The sequence below is a fragment of the Dermacentor variabilis genome, chromosome 7 (assembly GCF_050947875.1).
Source record: "Dermacentor variabilis isolate Ectoservices chromosome 7, ASM5094787v1, whole genome shotgun sequence".
NCBI lineage: Eukaryota > Metazoa > Arthropoda > Arachnida > Ixodida > Ixodidae > Dermacentor > Dermacentor variabilis.
Window position 1 is genome coordinate 162,849,616 of NC_134574.1, and position 16,837 is coordinate 162,866,452.

At 44.4% G+C, this 16,837-nt stretch overlaps 2 protein-coding genes across 2 annotated transcripts; one reads left to right on the plus strand and one right to left on the minus strand.

Moving 5' to 3' along the window:
- Positions 1-4,027: 4,027 nt before the first annotated feature.
- LOC142588378 (uncharacterized) lies at positions 4,028-13,129 on the minus strand. The gene is made up of 9 exons (XM_075700013.1): positions 13,048-13,129; positions 12,826-12,937; positions 12,646-12,728; positions 11,797-12,131; positions 10,890-10,948; positions 6,628-6,728; positions 6,448-6,502; positions 5,688-5,869; positions 4,028-4,763 (listed from the first exon to the last, which is right to left on the minus strand). The coding sequence occupies exons 1-9, from the start codon at positions 13,072-13,074 to the stop codon at positions 4,710-4,712; spliced, it is 1,008 nt and encodes a 335-aa protein (XP_075556128.1). The 5' UTR covers positions 13,075-13,129; the 3' UTR covers positions 4,028-4,709.
- Positions 13,130-13,317: 188 nt separating this feature from the next.
- LOC142588377 (iris-like) lies at positions 13,318-15,932 on the plus strand. The gene is made up of 2 exons (XM_075700012.1): positions 13,318-13,435; positions 14,703-15,932. The coding sequence occupies exon 2, from the start codon at positions 14,721-14,723 to the stop codon at positions 15,864-15,866; it is 1,146 nt and encodes a 381-aa protein (XP_075556127.1). The 5' UTR covers positions 13,318-13,435; positions 14,703-14,720; the 3' UTR covers positions 15,867-15,932.
- The last annotated feature ends 905 nt before the right edge of the window (positions 15,933-16,837 follow it).

The window sequence follows — 16,837 nt, forward strand, 5'->3', positions numbered from 1 at the left end:
CCCACGAGTGCAGATGAAAAGACTCTAAAGGCGCCTTTTTTGTTGTTCTTGACCACAACCATTATAAAGCCTACACATAATAAAGGCAAGTTTGGTTGCAGCTTTTTTTTAGTCATGGAAGTGCGGAAAGTCATGAAAGTAATGAAATGAGGCATCTGCTTAAGAATGTTTGGTGCGTGCAGACCGCTTGGCTTGTCTTGAAGAGTCGTTCGCGTAGCATTCGACAGATGGTAAGCGCGATCATTATTAGCTAGACTTGGCACACGACATATCGCTGTGGCAAGTTCGGGGTGCGATCATTACACGGGAAATAAAAAAAATCAAATTTTGACGACAAAATTGCGATCATTACGCGAGTGAGATCATTAGGCGAGTAAATACGGTATTAGTGCTCTACGACATCTGAGGCATCGATATTACCAAGATCAGAGCTTTAGTAAGTCAGAAATTTAGGTAGATGCAGGACACAATTTGAGACTCTACTGAGATACTTTAGTACTAGCCCGATGATTTAACGTCTCATTATAATTAAGTCACTAGCACTCAACCGCAAATAATAAAAAAAAATTGCTGGCTCTCCCATAATCGACTGTATATGTATGCATCAAATAGCAACCAGCAAAGCAGATTGGTTGGCGATGATACTAGCCACAATCTTAAAATGGATGTAATGCATGTTTGCAAGGACCCACCCCACCACACCACATTGCACCATTCCATACTGTGCACTGGTCCATATGGATGCTGCCCACCCAGAAGAAGAAAACCCGCTGAAGGCCGTAGGACAGGCAGCGAAAGATGCCAGGGAGACAGAGCGCACTGCCCAGCTGGAAGATTGAACTGAATGCTGGGGTTTTACATATAAAAATCAGGATTTTATTATGAGGCACGCTGTAGTGGGGGACTGCAGATTAATTTTGACCACCAGGGGATCTTTAACATGCCTCTAACGCACGAGAGAGGGGTATTTTTGCATCTTGCCTCCATTGAAATGCAGCCGCGGCAGGGATTAGGTCCCGTGACATCGTGCCTAGCAGCACAACACCATAACCGCTAAGCCACCACAGTGGGTAGAAGCGCCTGAAGGAGGTGCCACGCAGCGTGGCATCTCTTGACATGACGTAAAGCCGCAGACCGTTGGCATTCAGCGCCACGCAGACCGTTGGCATTCAGCGCCAAAAGATGACAAGGAAGTGTATAGTGCCCTGTATCTGCCTTTTGGACGTTGCTATTGGAAATGACAAAGCTTCAGTGTACTAGAAGTTACAGCTTGAGTGACATTGTGAACAAACAGGGAATGCGGGAGATGGAAATTCAAGACGATGAGCAAAACGTGAACAAGGTGAATGCAGGAGCCAATGTTTCGACAAGTGGACTTGTCTTCTTCAAGGCGACATATGCTTTCCTCGCCACAGTATATATAGGTGGGGTTCTTCTAAAGGGGAGCGGCTGTGAGGCGGGAGGACGCGGAAACGAGGGAAAATGTGTTAGCGTGTCGAATTGAGAGTAAAGGAACGCTGTGTACAAGGTCAAAGCCAGGACCCCCACCCCAGTCTGTCAACACACGCGCGTTAGCCGGCGTGTCAAGGGCGTCTGACACGCCGGCTGACAAAAAAAAAAAGGAAGGAAAGGGGAAAAGAAAAGGGGGGGGGATACGCCAAGAAATCAAACTAAGTGTTGTTGCCTATAGCTTGAGGTTTAGCATAGCGAATAGATTCTAAAGCTCCCTTTTCGCGTTCCCAGTACATCCGGGAACGCGAAAAGCGTTCCCGGATGTACCCAGGGTTACCTATCGCCGAAACAAGAACTTTAAAGACACGTTAGTGCACGCAAAAGTCAGCCAGCAGCATTCCCCCGTAATAAAAGCATGTTGTCGCCCTAGGTGCAAGACCTGCAGGCACCTTCAAAGTGACATTAAAATTAAAATCACCGCAAATAGTTATACACATGAAGTCAAATCTAGCTTCACTTGCACAAGTTCGGATGTGATTTATATGCTTGAATATTCCTTCTGTAAGAAACAATATATTGGTGAAACAGGACAATCAATGAACGTCAGATTAAACGGACATCGCGCGGACACAGCTAAAAAACTTCCCAAAGCCGTCGCCGAGCATTTCAACCAACCAGGTCATAACTTTGGTGAACTTAAACTCTACATCTTACAGTCAAATTTCCGTTCTGAACGAGAAAGAAAATACAGAGAATCATACCTTATCTATAAGTTCAAGACATTGCAACCAATAGGCATAAACGTTTCAAAGGGAGCTTTAGAATCTATTCGCTATGCTAAACCTCAAGCTATAGGCAACAACACTTAGTTTGATTTCTTGGCGTATCCCCCCCCCTTTTCTTTCCCCCTTTCCTTCCTTCCTTTTTTTTTTTTTGTCAGCCGGCGTGTCAGAAGCCCTTGACATGCCGGCTAATGCGCGTGTGTTGACAGACTGGAGTGGGGAGGGTCCTGGCTTTGACCTTGTACACAGCGTTCCTTTACTCTCAATTCGATTCGCTAACACATTTTCCCTCGTTTCCACGTCCTCCCGTCTCACGCCCCTTCCCCTTTAGAAGAACCCCACCTATATATACTATGGCGAGGAAAGCATATGTCACCTTGAAGAAGACAAGTCCACTTGTCGAAACGTTGGCTCCTGCATTCACCTTGTTCACGTTTTGCTCAATGTGAACAAACATTAGGAATAACTCTGATGCAATACTTCTTTAACTTTTTTGCTACTTTTTTTTTAATTTGGGCAGTAACTAGCGTATGCGGTCCTGTACAAAGGGTTGGGAGCCTGAGACTTCTAAAGTTTTGACTGGTTGCCCAAATGATCTGTTTTTGTTCTTGCAACTTGCTCGGATGTTCTCGTTTGAGTGCCTGGATAACGGCTCTGGCTCTTGGCTGAAGGTCACTTGAAGATTGCCAACAATGGGAGAAAAAGCATTTCATGCTTAAAAATCATTGCATTGCATTATAAGACAGAAAACAAATGCTACTTGTCGGCTTCTATTATATCCCTAGAGAAACAAACTACCACCCTTGTGTAAAGCTCGCACCCACACTTTGGGCTGCAAGAATTAGAAAATAAAACATTCGCCAAGCGTCACATGCATACTCACGTTTACGTTAATTTCTGAAAGCTGCTACTAGATGGCTCTAATCTGTGTAAAAAAAAATCAGTTGGTGTCGGCAAATGTGTTCATAGTCGGCCGCCAGTGGTTGCATTTATTTGACAGCACCCCAAGTTCAGTTCGTCGCTTCAGTGTGTAGCCACAAGCCTGCTTCTTGCGAGGCCTGAAGCAGTAAAAATTTGGGGAAAGAGATTTGTTGGCCATATATGAGTAAATATAGGAATTTACGTAACCCTCGTCAGTGATGTAGGTGGCCAAATGGTTTCATTTTCGCTCGACCCCACACCGCCCATACTTTCACGCGTTGGTAGTTTCGGTATCATGTAGTGCTGTGCTTGTCTTGCTGGCTTGCAAAGCTCACAGTAATTGCAAGCAGCAGAAAATGCACCGTTCGTGTGATGTCCTGCCTCCATTTCTGGCTGCGTCTTACTCGAGAAACCTTAGCACCAGTTCATGGGTGCCATTTTATTTAGTGACAGCAGTAAAGGGCGGTGATAATATGTGCTGTGCCACACCACCTCACACGTGACAGGCAATTTGTACGGTGCTAGAGGAATGTGGCCCTTTCAGTCACAATTTTTCCTGGAAGTAAGTAATTTCTTGGCACGAAACAAATGCTACAATGCTTCTGAAATGGTATAATAACATTGCACATTGGCTTAATATTTGCCTTTAAGGTCCCTTAAACCTGCTGAACCATGACAACTCTGGTTAGGCCATCCTGCCGTCAAGCTCAGCGTAACAGGTTCAGTTCCCTGCTGCCATATTCTGATGGGGGTAGAATGCAGGAAAGCTTATCTGCCAGTCCCTGGGTGTAGTACCTGGGTTTGTTTTTATCAGGTGGTCAAAACGACAGAACCAATCCATGGTCATTCAGTATGACATCTCTTACAACTTGAGTGTTGCTTCAGGATTTCAAACCTCATCAATCAACGATTTATTAGTATTGTAGAAACACTGTGCATCATGCAATGTTGTCAAAATCTTGCTTATGAAAGACTTGAAAAGTTTCAAAAAGAAAAAAGCGCAAGTTTCTGCGTAAGATAGAATCAATACTCTTCTTTATATGGCTCTATGTATGTTTATTTCGTACTTGTGACATTAGTTCCACAAACCTTTCAGTAACAGAACTCAACAATGTGTCGGATACTGACTAATACTGATCTGCATTCTATTAGTAGTAGTGTCAAACTTAAAATGACTGCAGTGTGTACTGCTTCAATAAGACATCACGTAGAATTTGTCAAAGACGTGCTTGAAGCCATATCAAAGCTCAATGATGCCAGAGACGGCTTTAATAAACAACAGCTTGAATATGCTGCTTTCGTTTACATGTGTACCAAATATGATACAAATTTAGCGACTTTGGGAAAAGGTATGCCGATCTTTCTTCACCATTTCCTTGTTGTGAATACTAGTACCAATCGCACCTTGTGTTACAAACTCTTGGACGAAATGTTAACATTCTGATGATGCATACATTCCAACTGCCCCGGAACTGCGATATGTACATGTTACACTGCAAGGATGATGCGGAAGATGATAACATCTTGCGTGCACTGATAAATGAAAAACGTGCTTCAGTTTAGCCGTGTGGCAGGTGGTTCTTTTGCGATAGCCGGCCTCCAGGAACACTGCAAAAAGAAAGTGACAATGCATCATTGGGAACAAGTCAAGCAAACTGCAACTGTGTTCATATGTAGTTACACAACATGTGGTACAACAAGAAAAGTACAGTAGGCATCGTAGATTGAACCCCACATCTGTCTGGCACACTCTTAATACTACAGCCTCCAAATCGCTGCTAGAACTTTTCATAGTAGATGAGAACTATGGCAGAGAAATTTCATTGCATCCTTCTTGGTGTCATTGGGTCTGTTCCAGCCTTTCTTTTGCATGATCAGACTTGTAACACACAAGACACATCACAAACAATGCAAGAACTATAACTTGTTATTTCAAATAATTTGTGGCTACATCAGATGAAACAGAAGATTATTACTGTACTCACAAAAACAGAACAAAGCAAAATTCATGGCGCACAATAAATGCCAGTTCTGACCTGTAAAGGAACACTAAGGGTGAACACTGCTGAGGTAGTGATGGATTAGTGCTTCATGATGTCTGAAACAGCGGTCTAAAACTTGCGTTGGGCATTGGACCACTTACACTGCACAAGGCTTCCCTGGGCCACGTTGTGACATGTTTGGCAAAGGGGAGATAATTTTTCTTAACCCAAACTAAACTAGTGTGACAAGTGGTGAATGCACAAATGGTTTACATCTGCTGCGCACAAGATCTCAGCAGGCAAAGTGTTTGAGGCTCCTGGTCAAAAAACTCCGCTCTTTGGGGGAGAATGGAGCATTTTTGTGAGAACATAAGTCTTTTCTCGGGCTATCTCCTATTTCCCGAAAGCCTGCAGTAGTTTCAGCAATTAGGCCATCGCTTGTGGCAGGCTAAGGGCTGAGGGAATCTATTATTTGAACTAGGTGTAATATTTGGCACCAATTCCCTTGCAAAGGGGAAGAGAAATTTTTGCACTGCAGCTGAAGACTGACCGCCACAACATCGTCTCGCTGTAGCATCTGCGCACGCACGTTCCACCGGAGCTGCTTGTGGGCCTTTTCGCCTGGTGCCTTGTGCCGCTCCCAGAAGGCCTTGTACTCATGGTAGCGTGTCACAGGATCACACTTATGCGGGCCTTTGTTCCACATGACTTTTGTGCCTGAAACCTTGAGCACTGCAACCGAAGGTCAAGTTGTATACGCCAAGAATCCGCATGTGAAACAGCTGATTAACCCTTTAACTGTCGAGCATCCTTAACAGTTTATACCAATGTCACAAAAGACGACTGCTATCCGTCCATCATGAACATTTTCCAAGGATGTGGTTCAATTCTGGCTTACATTCATGTTAATTGCGATTTCACACTTCATCTCCTGATGACTTGCTCAGACGAAACATTTTAGAATTTACATTTGTGCTAAGAGAAAGCCTCTTCTAAGAACCATGCCATCCTTATTTTGGGTGGTAATAGTAAAAAATGAAAGTGACTTTTTTTAAATTGGAGTATCATGCAAAAATATGCAGTACAATAATAGATTTTCTAAATTACATACTTTGTCTTTGTTCTGCAAAGAACACAGAGCCATAGTTTTGACAAGCAGCAGCAGCCTGTTGCATAGCAAAAATGGTAGCACATGTCAACTTGACATCAGATTCTAGTAGTGGAATAATTATATATGGACTGCTTTGACTGTAATCACTGTATAAGTCACAGGCACACAATAAATCAAGAAAGCAAGTCCTGAAACTTACATGAAAGCATGGTCCCCTTTGGTGGCTTGATGAGATCTTTATGAATGGGTTCTCCCTGCAAACATTGCGCAAAATTGAATGCAAATTAATCAATGAGGTTGCATCATGGCCACAAACTGTGTTTTGAGCTGCAGTTTAAGGAGTCAAATCAACAAATGCAAAGGTGGGCAACACACAAACCTTCAACAGAGGCAATGTGGCTGGCTTCAGTCTTTTTGGCAGAGTGTCGTCCAAGTTGGAACAGTTTTCCTTGAAACTCTCCAGTACGCTGCCTGTAAGTGCTTTAGTTTGGCAAAAAAAATGGTGTACCTCTAAAATATGCACACGGTTACACATGCGTACTGCAGTAAAACCTTTTCAATGCATATTGTTTAAGAAAAGCATTATCTGGGAAAATCTAATGTCCAATGATACCTACGGAAAGCACTACAAATGAGGCAGAGCTACTTTCACACAAAGCTTTAGTTGAAGTTGAATGGAAGGCCAAAGAAACTATTGGAAACAAACTATTGAATATGTGTTCACCAATACTGCGTGGCAGTTAAACTGATCATCAAACACTTTCTTTTGAAGCTGTCATAGCCATGAAAACGCACTGAATGAAGCTTGCAATTTCTATCTGGCACCTAAGTCAAATGTTCAATATTAGCAGCCTTGTTTCAAGCACTCACAACCCTTATTCATTTTCCATGCAGTCGTGTATAAAAAAGTCAGCACACAAGGTTTTGAAAGTCACAGGAGCATCCATGGACGTGGGTGCGAGGCTGACCACTAGTGCCTTTATTCATCTCCTCACTTTCAACATAGAGAGTCCTACTGAAATCGACGACGATGTTCAACACACTCAGTGGGTCAAATGTCCAGACACCATCGCAAGACACATATTCTTGATAGGTGACATAAGCTATTACTTGTGCCATAACATTCTCAAACTCCTGCAATTCTTGCACTGCTGAGCAACTGTTCTTCAGTAACATGCGGCAGTCAATGCATATGCTGCTGATGGATTATACTGTGCCGGTGGTGCAGTATTTTAGTGGTAACAGATGAGGCAGGAAACGTAATAAACAGGAAGGTAATGTATGCATCCCTAACGTAACTAAATGAAACTTGCATTTCAGAGCGTAACAGCTGGGAAAACATAACAGGAACATATCAACAAGGATCCACTATACTACATTGCATTTTTTCTCAGATCTTACTGCTCATCCTTTATTTCAGAATGAAAAAGTTCCACTAAGGTTCACACAAAAATTAAATAAAACTTTTGTTTTTAAATTATTGGCTGCTGACTTCTATCCAATATTGCCACAAGGTGTTTTTTAAGAGTGCACATTTAAAAACATGCTCAACAGTCTTTAGACAAGGAGAAATTGTTTTTAGTGTGCAAAATGTACAAAGGAAGGAAGAAGGCGACAGGACAGATGCTCAGCAGAACGGAAGGACGTGTCGTGGATTCTACGAACACCAGCAGCAACAGTCAAAGCGTCCGCAAAAAGAATTCGTGACATGTTGCAACCTAACCATAAACAAACATGATGACGGCAAGGAGTACTTGACCCAGATGACTATGCTGTCAGCTTGAAGTGACGGGTGCAGGCAAATAACACGCAGGGTGTGGTAAAAGCATACTAACAAAAATTCATGTGGCCACACTTGTTTTTTTTGCACAATTGAAATGACTTTGGAGCATTTACTTTATCACTTCTGTACAAGAAAATAATCTCTTCACAGGAATTTTGACACTATCTTACTTATTTGCTATGAACCTGAGTACTTTCCTCAACTTCCTTTGACACTGCCGCGAAAAAAAAAGGGGGTGGAGGTAAGAGTGCACAGATCTACAAGTAAATGTGTTTTGATTAGTGGCAAGATTAATGCATTCATGAAGTCTATATTGATATAATTACTATTGTTACTGCTGGAATATGCACATGCTATCTTTCAAAGGTTTTCAGCATTTTCTTCACCTATGTCTTGCACTGACCTGTTGTTTCGCTTATTGCTGGTCAGGAAATGGCATCTAAGAACTTTAAATGTGGCTTAGTCAACCACACATCTTACTGTTTGCAAACAACAAGAGAACATACACACTTAATGTCCACAGGCACTTTCATAGACTGGCAAGTGTAAACTTGCACTTTTGTAGACTCCACAGCAGAGCTCAATGAAGGACAGCCTAAAAGATCTACACTACATGTCTGATGATATAACATGTGGAACTATCTCACAGCAAAAGCAATGAAAAAAAATACCTATAGTGGTAAAAGTTGACCAAGGGCACAACATTCTGTCCAGGTATACAAAAAAATTATCATTTGCATAGAAGGAAGTGCCACAAGCTCAGTTAGGACCACCTCTAGAGGTTCAATTTGTTACACCTGTCACAGTTTCCTACTATCAAATTGAATACTGTCCTAGTTGCTAGTCTAATTGCAGTGTCGTTGATAAAGCACACTTGTGCACCGATTTCCTTACCAGCTACCAGCAAGAAACGTTGCTTGGCCGCAGCGGGTGTCGCTACTTAACATAAAAGCTCAAGTACAAAGCAATAAAAAGAACAGTATTCTGCAGCTGCTGTGTTGCGTCACTTCAGTGGTGATGAAGGAGGGATCAAGGCCACCCGAGTTTGACGAGACAGCAAGCAGTTGGTATGCCTACCGTGTTCGCGTCGAGGCTTACTTCGAAGGCAACGATATTAAGGACCCATCAAAGCGCTCAGAGCTTTTGGTAGCATCGCTCAGTGACAGCATAGTTCGAGTTTTTCAGGGACGATGCCCGTCAACGCCCGTGAACAGCTTAGAGTACGACGAAGTTGTGAAGGTGTTAGAAGAGCATTACAGCCCGCAAGTGAACGAGACGGCAGCAAGCCACATTTTTCATATGGAAGCAAGAAGATGGCAAGACAGTTAAAAACTTTGTGGCCGACTTACGACGTCTTGCGAAAGATTGCAACTTTGGCAGTTGTCTGGACAGAATGTTACGAGACCGGATAGTCTGTGGTATCCGGGACGACGGCGCCAGGCGGTTCCTGCGGACGCAAAGGAAGTTGACTCAGCAGGAAGCTGAGGTATTCACAAGGTCTTCAGAAACGGCTGACCATCACGTCTGTTCCATGAGGAATGCAGATGGTGAGAAAGACACTAGCAATGTGCTCTTCATTCAACGGCGTCGTGGCAGCGGACGAAATACTGACAGCGGGTACGATAGACGAGACCCATGCCCTTCGTGCTGGAGATGCGGCTCAAGTCATTCAGTACAAGAGGGCCAACATGTCGGGAAGGTGTGCCGGAAATGCAGCACTAGAGGACACTTGGCAAGAATGTGCCCATACCGGCGCACCAACCAACAGGGATCATACGCGCTCAACAAACTGTCCGATAAGGAAGACAGCAGGGAAGAAATGCTTTTCGCCCTATCCGCCCAGAACAATGCTGACCAGAGGACGTGACCAATGAAACGAAACTTGGTCTGGGGTGGCAGGACACTGCGGATGCTTATCGACGCAGGGTCAAAGTGTACATCTGTGTGGTTGCTGCAGGCAATAGTACACCAGTGAGCATAAGTATACACAATAGACGAATGATTCTTGCAACAACAGAACTTCTTCACAGCCTAGACATGCAGGCTGGAAGTGAGTACTACAGTCTTAACCTTACTACATGAACCTGCAGTGCACTTGTCAATATCAGGATGCAGGTCTAAGGTATGTAGAAAATGTTTTTTTATTATTGTCATTATTTTGAGCTTGTGGTTTATATACTTTTTGTTCATGGGTGTACTGTCGCACCATAATGAAACAAAAACATGAGAAACTCAACTAGATAGTAAATTTTCTTTCTTTTCCCAAATTTGCCACTTTGTACGACACCAGGATGATTCATTCACAGAGGCTTAGTTTTGGGGCCAGAGCACACTTAGCATGTGGCTACATCCAGATAAACATCTCACTGTGAAGTAATTAGGTGTAAGAGGTGTCTCTATTTCTTCCCGTTCACATTTCATTCTGGCATGACAGTTCCATGGTCATTTAATTCATTGTCTGCATATGTTGTTTCTGCTAGTGATAACTTATACAAGCCTGAAAAGTTTAGCTGTCTTCAGGACATGCTGCATTTGAAACAGACGTTTGTGTCCCTGTAGCTGAATATCTTTAGGTTTAGGGCATGGTAGTCATATTTATGAACTCAACAGCACTTATTGGAGAAATCAGCTTTACTGTGCCTGTTTTTGCATGCCCTAAAGACAATGACCAAAAAAATTAAACACATACCAGTATCAAGCAGTTATGTGACCACAACTAACACAAGCAAAAAATATGTGCATAGCATGATACAGTACATGAGGACTGGTCTATCTGGGGCATTATGAAACACTTTAAATTTACAATGTCCAATACATAACAAATTGTGAAACATATACATGTCAAGTGCACCACTTACCTTGAGAGTCTGTGCTCAATGTTGACCGTTCAGAGATGTAGGCATGACCATTACAGCATCTGTAGATGAGATGGGGGGGGGGGGGCACATTCAGATCAAGCAATTCAACAGAATGCACTGTTTTGTCATCATGTTCATTCCATTTTGCCGTCGTCTTGGTTTCCTTTTAGGATCTGCATATGCTCCTCGAGAGCAGCCCATATATGGGCAATGCCTCAGCAACAATAAGCAATTGGCAATTAGCGTTTTGCCATCCCAGTCTGGTTTGTTATTTCATGGTCGTTGTTTGAACTCAGCACATTACAAGATGCACAAACACCAACTATTCCAATTTCTCGCTGTACACAAGCAACTGTACAAGGAGTACCAGAGATAAAGCTGGCTGATGCCAGATACTTTCCAACACCGCCGTTCTTACCAAACATTTAATGCTATTACATCATCGGTCTTATTAGGTGCATGACAGTATTCAACAGAAAATTTACTTCAGTGCACTAAATCTACACAATCCACCATGCAAAAGGATAGAAAGTTGGGCAAGTTGGTACGGTAACATGATCTTGGATTGTAGCACGAAGTGAACACGGACACGGAAAGGAGGACACAGAAAGGAGTAGGTTTAATAAAAATTTAGTTGAGAGTTAGCGCTCGTCCTGTCTGCTCCTTTCTGCGTCCGTGTTCACTTCGCGCTACATTCCAAGATCATGCCACCATGCAAGCCTGGTTTACATAGACGTACTTCTTGTTTCAATTAATGACTGCACATTGGACAACATTTATTGCTAATTCAGTGCATATTACGAGGTGTAAAAGTAGGCAGCGTTGAAAAGACAGTTTCTTGGAAATTTTAACTAGCACAATCATGGCTGGATGTAGCGGTTTGGTGCATGCCCTCTCATTTACGCACCTCAATACTTTTCGATGCAGTAAGCGCGGGACAAGCCCATCACCGGAGCGATCGCTGCCCTTGCTTGAGGCTGTCGTTTGTTCACAGGAGGAACCAGCAGGCGTAGAATAGCAGGAAGAACTCGCTTCGGGCTTCACGTGATTTCGCGGAGCAGGAACAACTTTCCTTGGTGGTTTGGCTGTAGTAACGTAGTCCCCTTGTTTACAACTGCTGTCGCTTCGCTGGCTTTCGTAGTAGGGTGAAGAATAGCATGAAGAATATGTGACGTTATCGAACAAGGACGATGAATCGAAACGAGCTTGTTTCGCGCTGGAAGCGGAGCCTTTCGCTTGTTCCTGAAAAGAGAAACGTGTACAGCTATCCTACGTGAACACCCCAAACAACGCGTTGTAAGTAAGAAGTTCTGAACTCTTACGTTTGATAACATGTGAACGAGTCTGCCAAACAAACGTATGCTTAGCAAACGTAATGTCATGAAAAATTCTACCTCAGTCACAAGGGGCACTTCCGATCGCGACCGAGCTCGATCGGGATCGAACTTCTCGACCATCATTGGTTCCACAGCGCAAGCTGCGGAAGTGAGCCAATCGCAATCGAGGAATTCGATCCAGATCGGGCTTGATCACGATCGAAAGTGCCCCGTGCGACTGGGGTAGAACTTTTCATCACATTAGGTTTTATTTTATGGTGATTTAGCGCTGACATACAGCCAATACAGACGTAGGTACAACGTAATAAATGTGTACCAAATAGACATATATATATATATATATATATATATATATATATATTATTCAGTACGGGTATCAACACACATCATTTGCTTTTGTACGCGTAAACGCAACTTACGCTAGCATACTGTGCACCATTTATAAGAGGCGTCGACGTGTTGACTCCTTTGCGGATTTCTTCACGAATACGTCTTTGGAAATCTGAAAATAATCAAAACGGCAAGGCATAACTCCTTCGGGCAGGCACAACACTACACAAGTCATCTGCGTGAGCATAAATGTCAATAAAAATGCGTACCACACTTGAACTGCTGGAGAACAGAGTAGGATACCTCGCCGTAGCCTTGTTTCCGCAGTTCGCTCCTGACTTCGTCGTCCGACAGGTAGACGCTTTCGTCGAATGTCACAACCTGTTAACATAAGCGAAAATAAGAAAACATCTTAAGTTATTGCTAGAAAGTTTCATGAACATTGTAGTCCTTCAAGAAGCGGTATTAACATCTCCGCTGCGGCGACTTACGTTTGAACAGCCAGTGCGAGCGTCCATGTTTAAACAACCGCGATATTAGTGGCCAGACTCCGTGCGCAACAATGGGCCGCGTTTAGCCGAGCAAGCAAAATAGTGAAAAAAGCTACGTGTAGACATGGTGCGCGTCCTTTATTGCGCGTCCGATGTAATTCGAGCGTAATTAAAGTAGTTGACAAATATCAAAACATGTCACTCTTAAAGCGCGCTCAGAAATTTGTTATTGAGAAAACTAGAACGAGATGAACAAGATGCGATGGGCGCGAAGCACGAACGCGCGTGCAAGGCAGCTAGCGGGAACGCATGCAGAAAGCGATCGTGGCGGAAGAAGGAATCTCCAAAAACCGTTTCTCGTTACCGCCATCTCAGTCGCCTCGAATAAGTACGTACTGTCATATACAAAATGTTACTTTGTTTGCTTAGTTGGCTTGATGATCGTATCCACGCGACGTTTTTAGCATCCTGCTCGTACAACGACTATGAGAAAATAACCAGCGTGAATCGACGCTCCCATTCTTAACATTATGTCTAGGTCATTCTGCTTATACAAGCAAAGTTCTCTGCTCACTGTGTTCATTTAGCGCTGACCAAGCGTAAGAGTGGGTCTAAAAATTCATCTGCAGAAAACTAAAGTTATGTTTAACAGTCTCATAAGTAATAATATTTGGGGTTTTACGTGCCAAAACCACTTTCTGATTATGAGGCACGCCGTAGTGGAGGACTCCGGAAATTTTGACCACCTGGGGTTCTTTAACGTGCACCTAAATCTAAGCACACGGGTGTTTTCGCATTTCGCCCCCATCGAAATGCGGCCGCCGTGGCCGGGATTCCATCCCGCGACCTCGTGCTCAGCAGCCCAACACCATAGCCACTGAGCAACCACGGCGGGTACATTCTCAGAAGAGAACAGCAGTTTACGATAGGTAGCGAGGCACTGGAAGTGATAAGGGAATACATCTACTTAGGGCAGGTAGTGACCACGGATCCGGATCATGAGACTGAAATACTCAGAAGAATAAGAATAGGCTGGGGTGCGTTTGGCAGGCATTCTCAAATCATGAACAGCAGGTTGCCACTATCCCTCAAGAGAAAAGTGTATAACAGCTGTGTCTTACCAGTACTCACGTATGGGGCAGAAACCTGGAGGCTTAATTACGAAAAGGGTTCTGCTTAAATTGAGGACGACGCAACGAGCTATCGAAAGAAGAATGATGGGTGTAACGTTAAGGGATAAGAAAAGAGCAGATTGGGTGAGGGAACAAACGCGGGTTAGTGGCATCTCAGTTGAAATCAAGAAAAAGAAATCGGCATGGGCAGGACATGTAATGAGGAGGGAAGGTAACCGATGGTCATTAAGGGTTTACGGACTGGATTCCAAGGGAAGGGAAGCGCAGCAGGGGGCGACAGAAAGTTAGGTGGGCGGACGACATTAAGAAGTTTTCAGGGACAGCATATCCACAATTAGTACATGACCGGGGTAGTTGGAGAAGTATGGCAGAGCCCTTTGCCCTGCAGTGGGCGTAACCAGGATGATGATGATGATGAACCTGCATGACATGCTTCCCAGCTTACGAGACTCCCGCATATATTCGCGCAGTTAATTGTCGTCGAGCGCACCTACATCCTTGGCGTACGTCAATTCTCCGCAGATCGCGACATCCACAGTCATGCCGAAATCTCTCAGTCGCATGATCGTGCGCTTCGCTGTGGACCTGCACAAAGAACTGCTACACTCCAGGAAAGACAAGAAAGAGAACGTCACCGCTTCGCCATTCAACATCGCAGCCGCTCTGTCAATGACGTTCACCGGAGCACGTGGGAACACTGCCGACGAGCTCTTGGCAGTGCTGCGTGGCAAGCAGGAGAAATTGCACGATAACTTCGCGTCCTTTATTCCAAAGCTGTCCAGCCACTCGAACAAGCTACAGTTCCACGTCGCCAATCGCATCTTCAGCGACCAGAAGTTTCCCATCGTGGAAGAGTACGCGACCTTCGTGAACTCGACGTATGCCTCGGCCATCCAATCGGTCGACTTCGAGAAACGCAGCGAGACCGTTCGCAGCGAGATCAATGAGTGGGTCAAGGTCGTCACCGCGTCCAAGATAGTCGACCTTCTGGCTCCCGGTAGCGTCACTCCTACCACCAACGTGCTCCTGGTCAACGCTGTTTACTTCAAGGGACTCTGGGAATCACCGTTTCCGGCCAGCTCGACGTCGCGCCGCGACTTTAACGTCGACTCCAAGACCAAGGTCCAGGTGGACATGATGTGCCAGAAGCAGGAGTTCGCCATCTCGCACAGCGAGGAACTCGGGGTCAGGGCCATCGAGATGCCCTATAGGGGGGGCAGGACCTCAATGATCATACTGCTGCCCGATGAAATCGAGGGCCTGTCACACTTGGAGCGCCACTTGTCTCACTGCAAGTTGTCCAACATCGTGGCGGACCTTAAGGAAACGCCGAATGTCGAAGTGATCATGCCCAAGCTCTTGCTTCAGCAGTGTCTGTACCTCAAGGACACTCTGGTGGCCTTGGGCGTGAACGATCTGTTTTCGGGCAACTGCAACCTTTCGGGAATGTTCAAGTCGGGCGATCCCGTCGTGTCCGAGATTATCCACAAGGTGTACTTGCAGATCGACGAAGACGGCACTGACGCCGCTGTAGCCACGCCTGCCGTGGCTGCGGCAACTACGACGACTTCGTCTCCGGTAGCGACGCAAAAGACGGAGTTCGTAGTTGACCATCCGTTCATGCTTCTTGTGTTGAAGAGCAAGTCAGATGTGATCCTTTTTATGAGCTCCGTGCGTCATCCATGATTAACGCTTTTTGTGTGCGCCCGCGTCTTGCAGTTGCTGGGAAAAAAATATAAAAACTACGCATTTGCCGCATATATGCCTACTGTACTGAGCATGATTGTCATGACGACTTCGCCGTATGGCAAACGCTATAGATAAGCATTTGGGACAGTTGGCGATGTGCTTATGTCCAAGAACTAGACTGAGGGAAAGTATTCAGCATACAAGTCAGCTTTTTCACTCTGCAGCATACACAGACCGAGAACCACGCGATCTAGCACAACCGGTTTCTTACTGCTAATTGAGTCATAGTAAATCATTGCAAGTTTGATAGAGCAAAATCGTACAGTGCACAGTGTGAAAAACCACGCGTAATGCGCTGACTACTAACTGGTGGGTTTGTGAAACGTCCGTTTTGGCTTTGAAGCGGTCATGTGTCCTGCCTTTTCGCAGTCATTGTTGTCGTTGCCTCAAAGCATGGCTCGTACCTACGAGGGCGATTAGCCACAGTGGATTGATTGAAAAGTACACCCAACAAAAGAAAAATGGGTAAAAGGCAAACAGTCGATACGAAGCGCAAGGCGACTAAATGATAAGAATTTTGAGAGGGCGCATTCATAAACAGAAAAAAAAATAGAAAGTGCACCACGGTCGCTGTCCTAACAGCGCGTAATCTTCCGGACGCTTCAATGAACTTATGCACAGGAGTAATAATAGACCCGTAGCTTGTGCCTAATTGACAGGTACCGAAGGAAAATGTGTTTGGTGCAAGTGCTAAAACGAGATTACCAGTCAGAATATGAGAAACATTCTGCTGAGGGAGGAGAAGCGGCAGCAAGAAATAAATGGGCAATAGTTACTGGTTCGTTACAAAAAGAGCAGAGGTTATAGGTTCTAGATAAACGAGATCTGTGAAGTTAAAAATTTAGGCGAGGAACTTTACAACGAAAGTTTAATAGCATCACCTCGCATTGTTGTGAAAGGCATTTGCT

What these genes read in the sequence shown, in the direction of transcription:
- LOC142588377 (XM_075700012.1), top strand. Translation starts at nt 14,721, where the DNA reads ATGCCGAAATCTCTCAGTCGCATGATCGTGCGCTTCGCTGTGGACCTG.
- LOC142588378 (XM_075700013.1), bottom strand. Translation starts at nt 13,074, where the DNA reads ATGGACGCTCGCACTGGCTGTTCAAAC. An exon ending in CCACATTGCCTCTGTTGAAG is followed by an intron (nt 6,503 to 6,627) that starts GTTTGTGTGTTG and finishes CAATGTTTGCAG; the next exon opens with GGAGAACCCATTCATAAAGA. An exon ending in AGCGAGACGATGTTGTGGCG is followed by an intron (nt 4,764 to 5,687) that starts GTCAGTCTTCAG and finishes TTCTTTTTGCAG; the next exon opens with TGTTCCTGGAGGCCGGCTAT.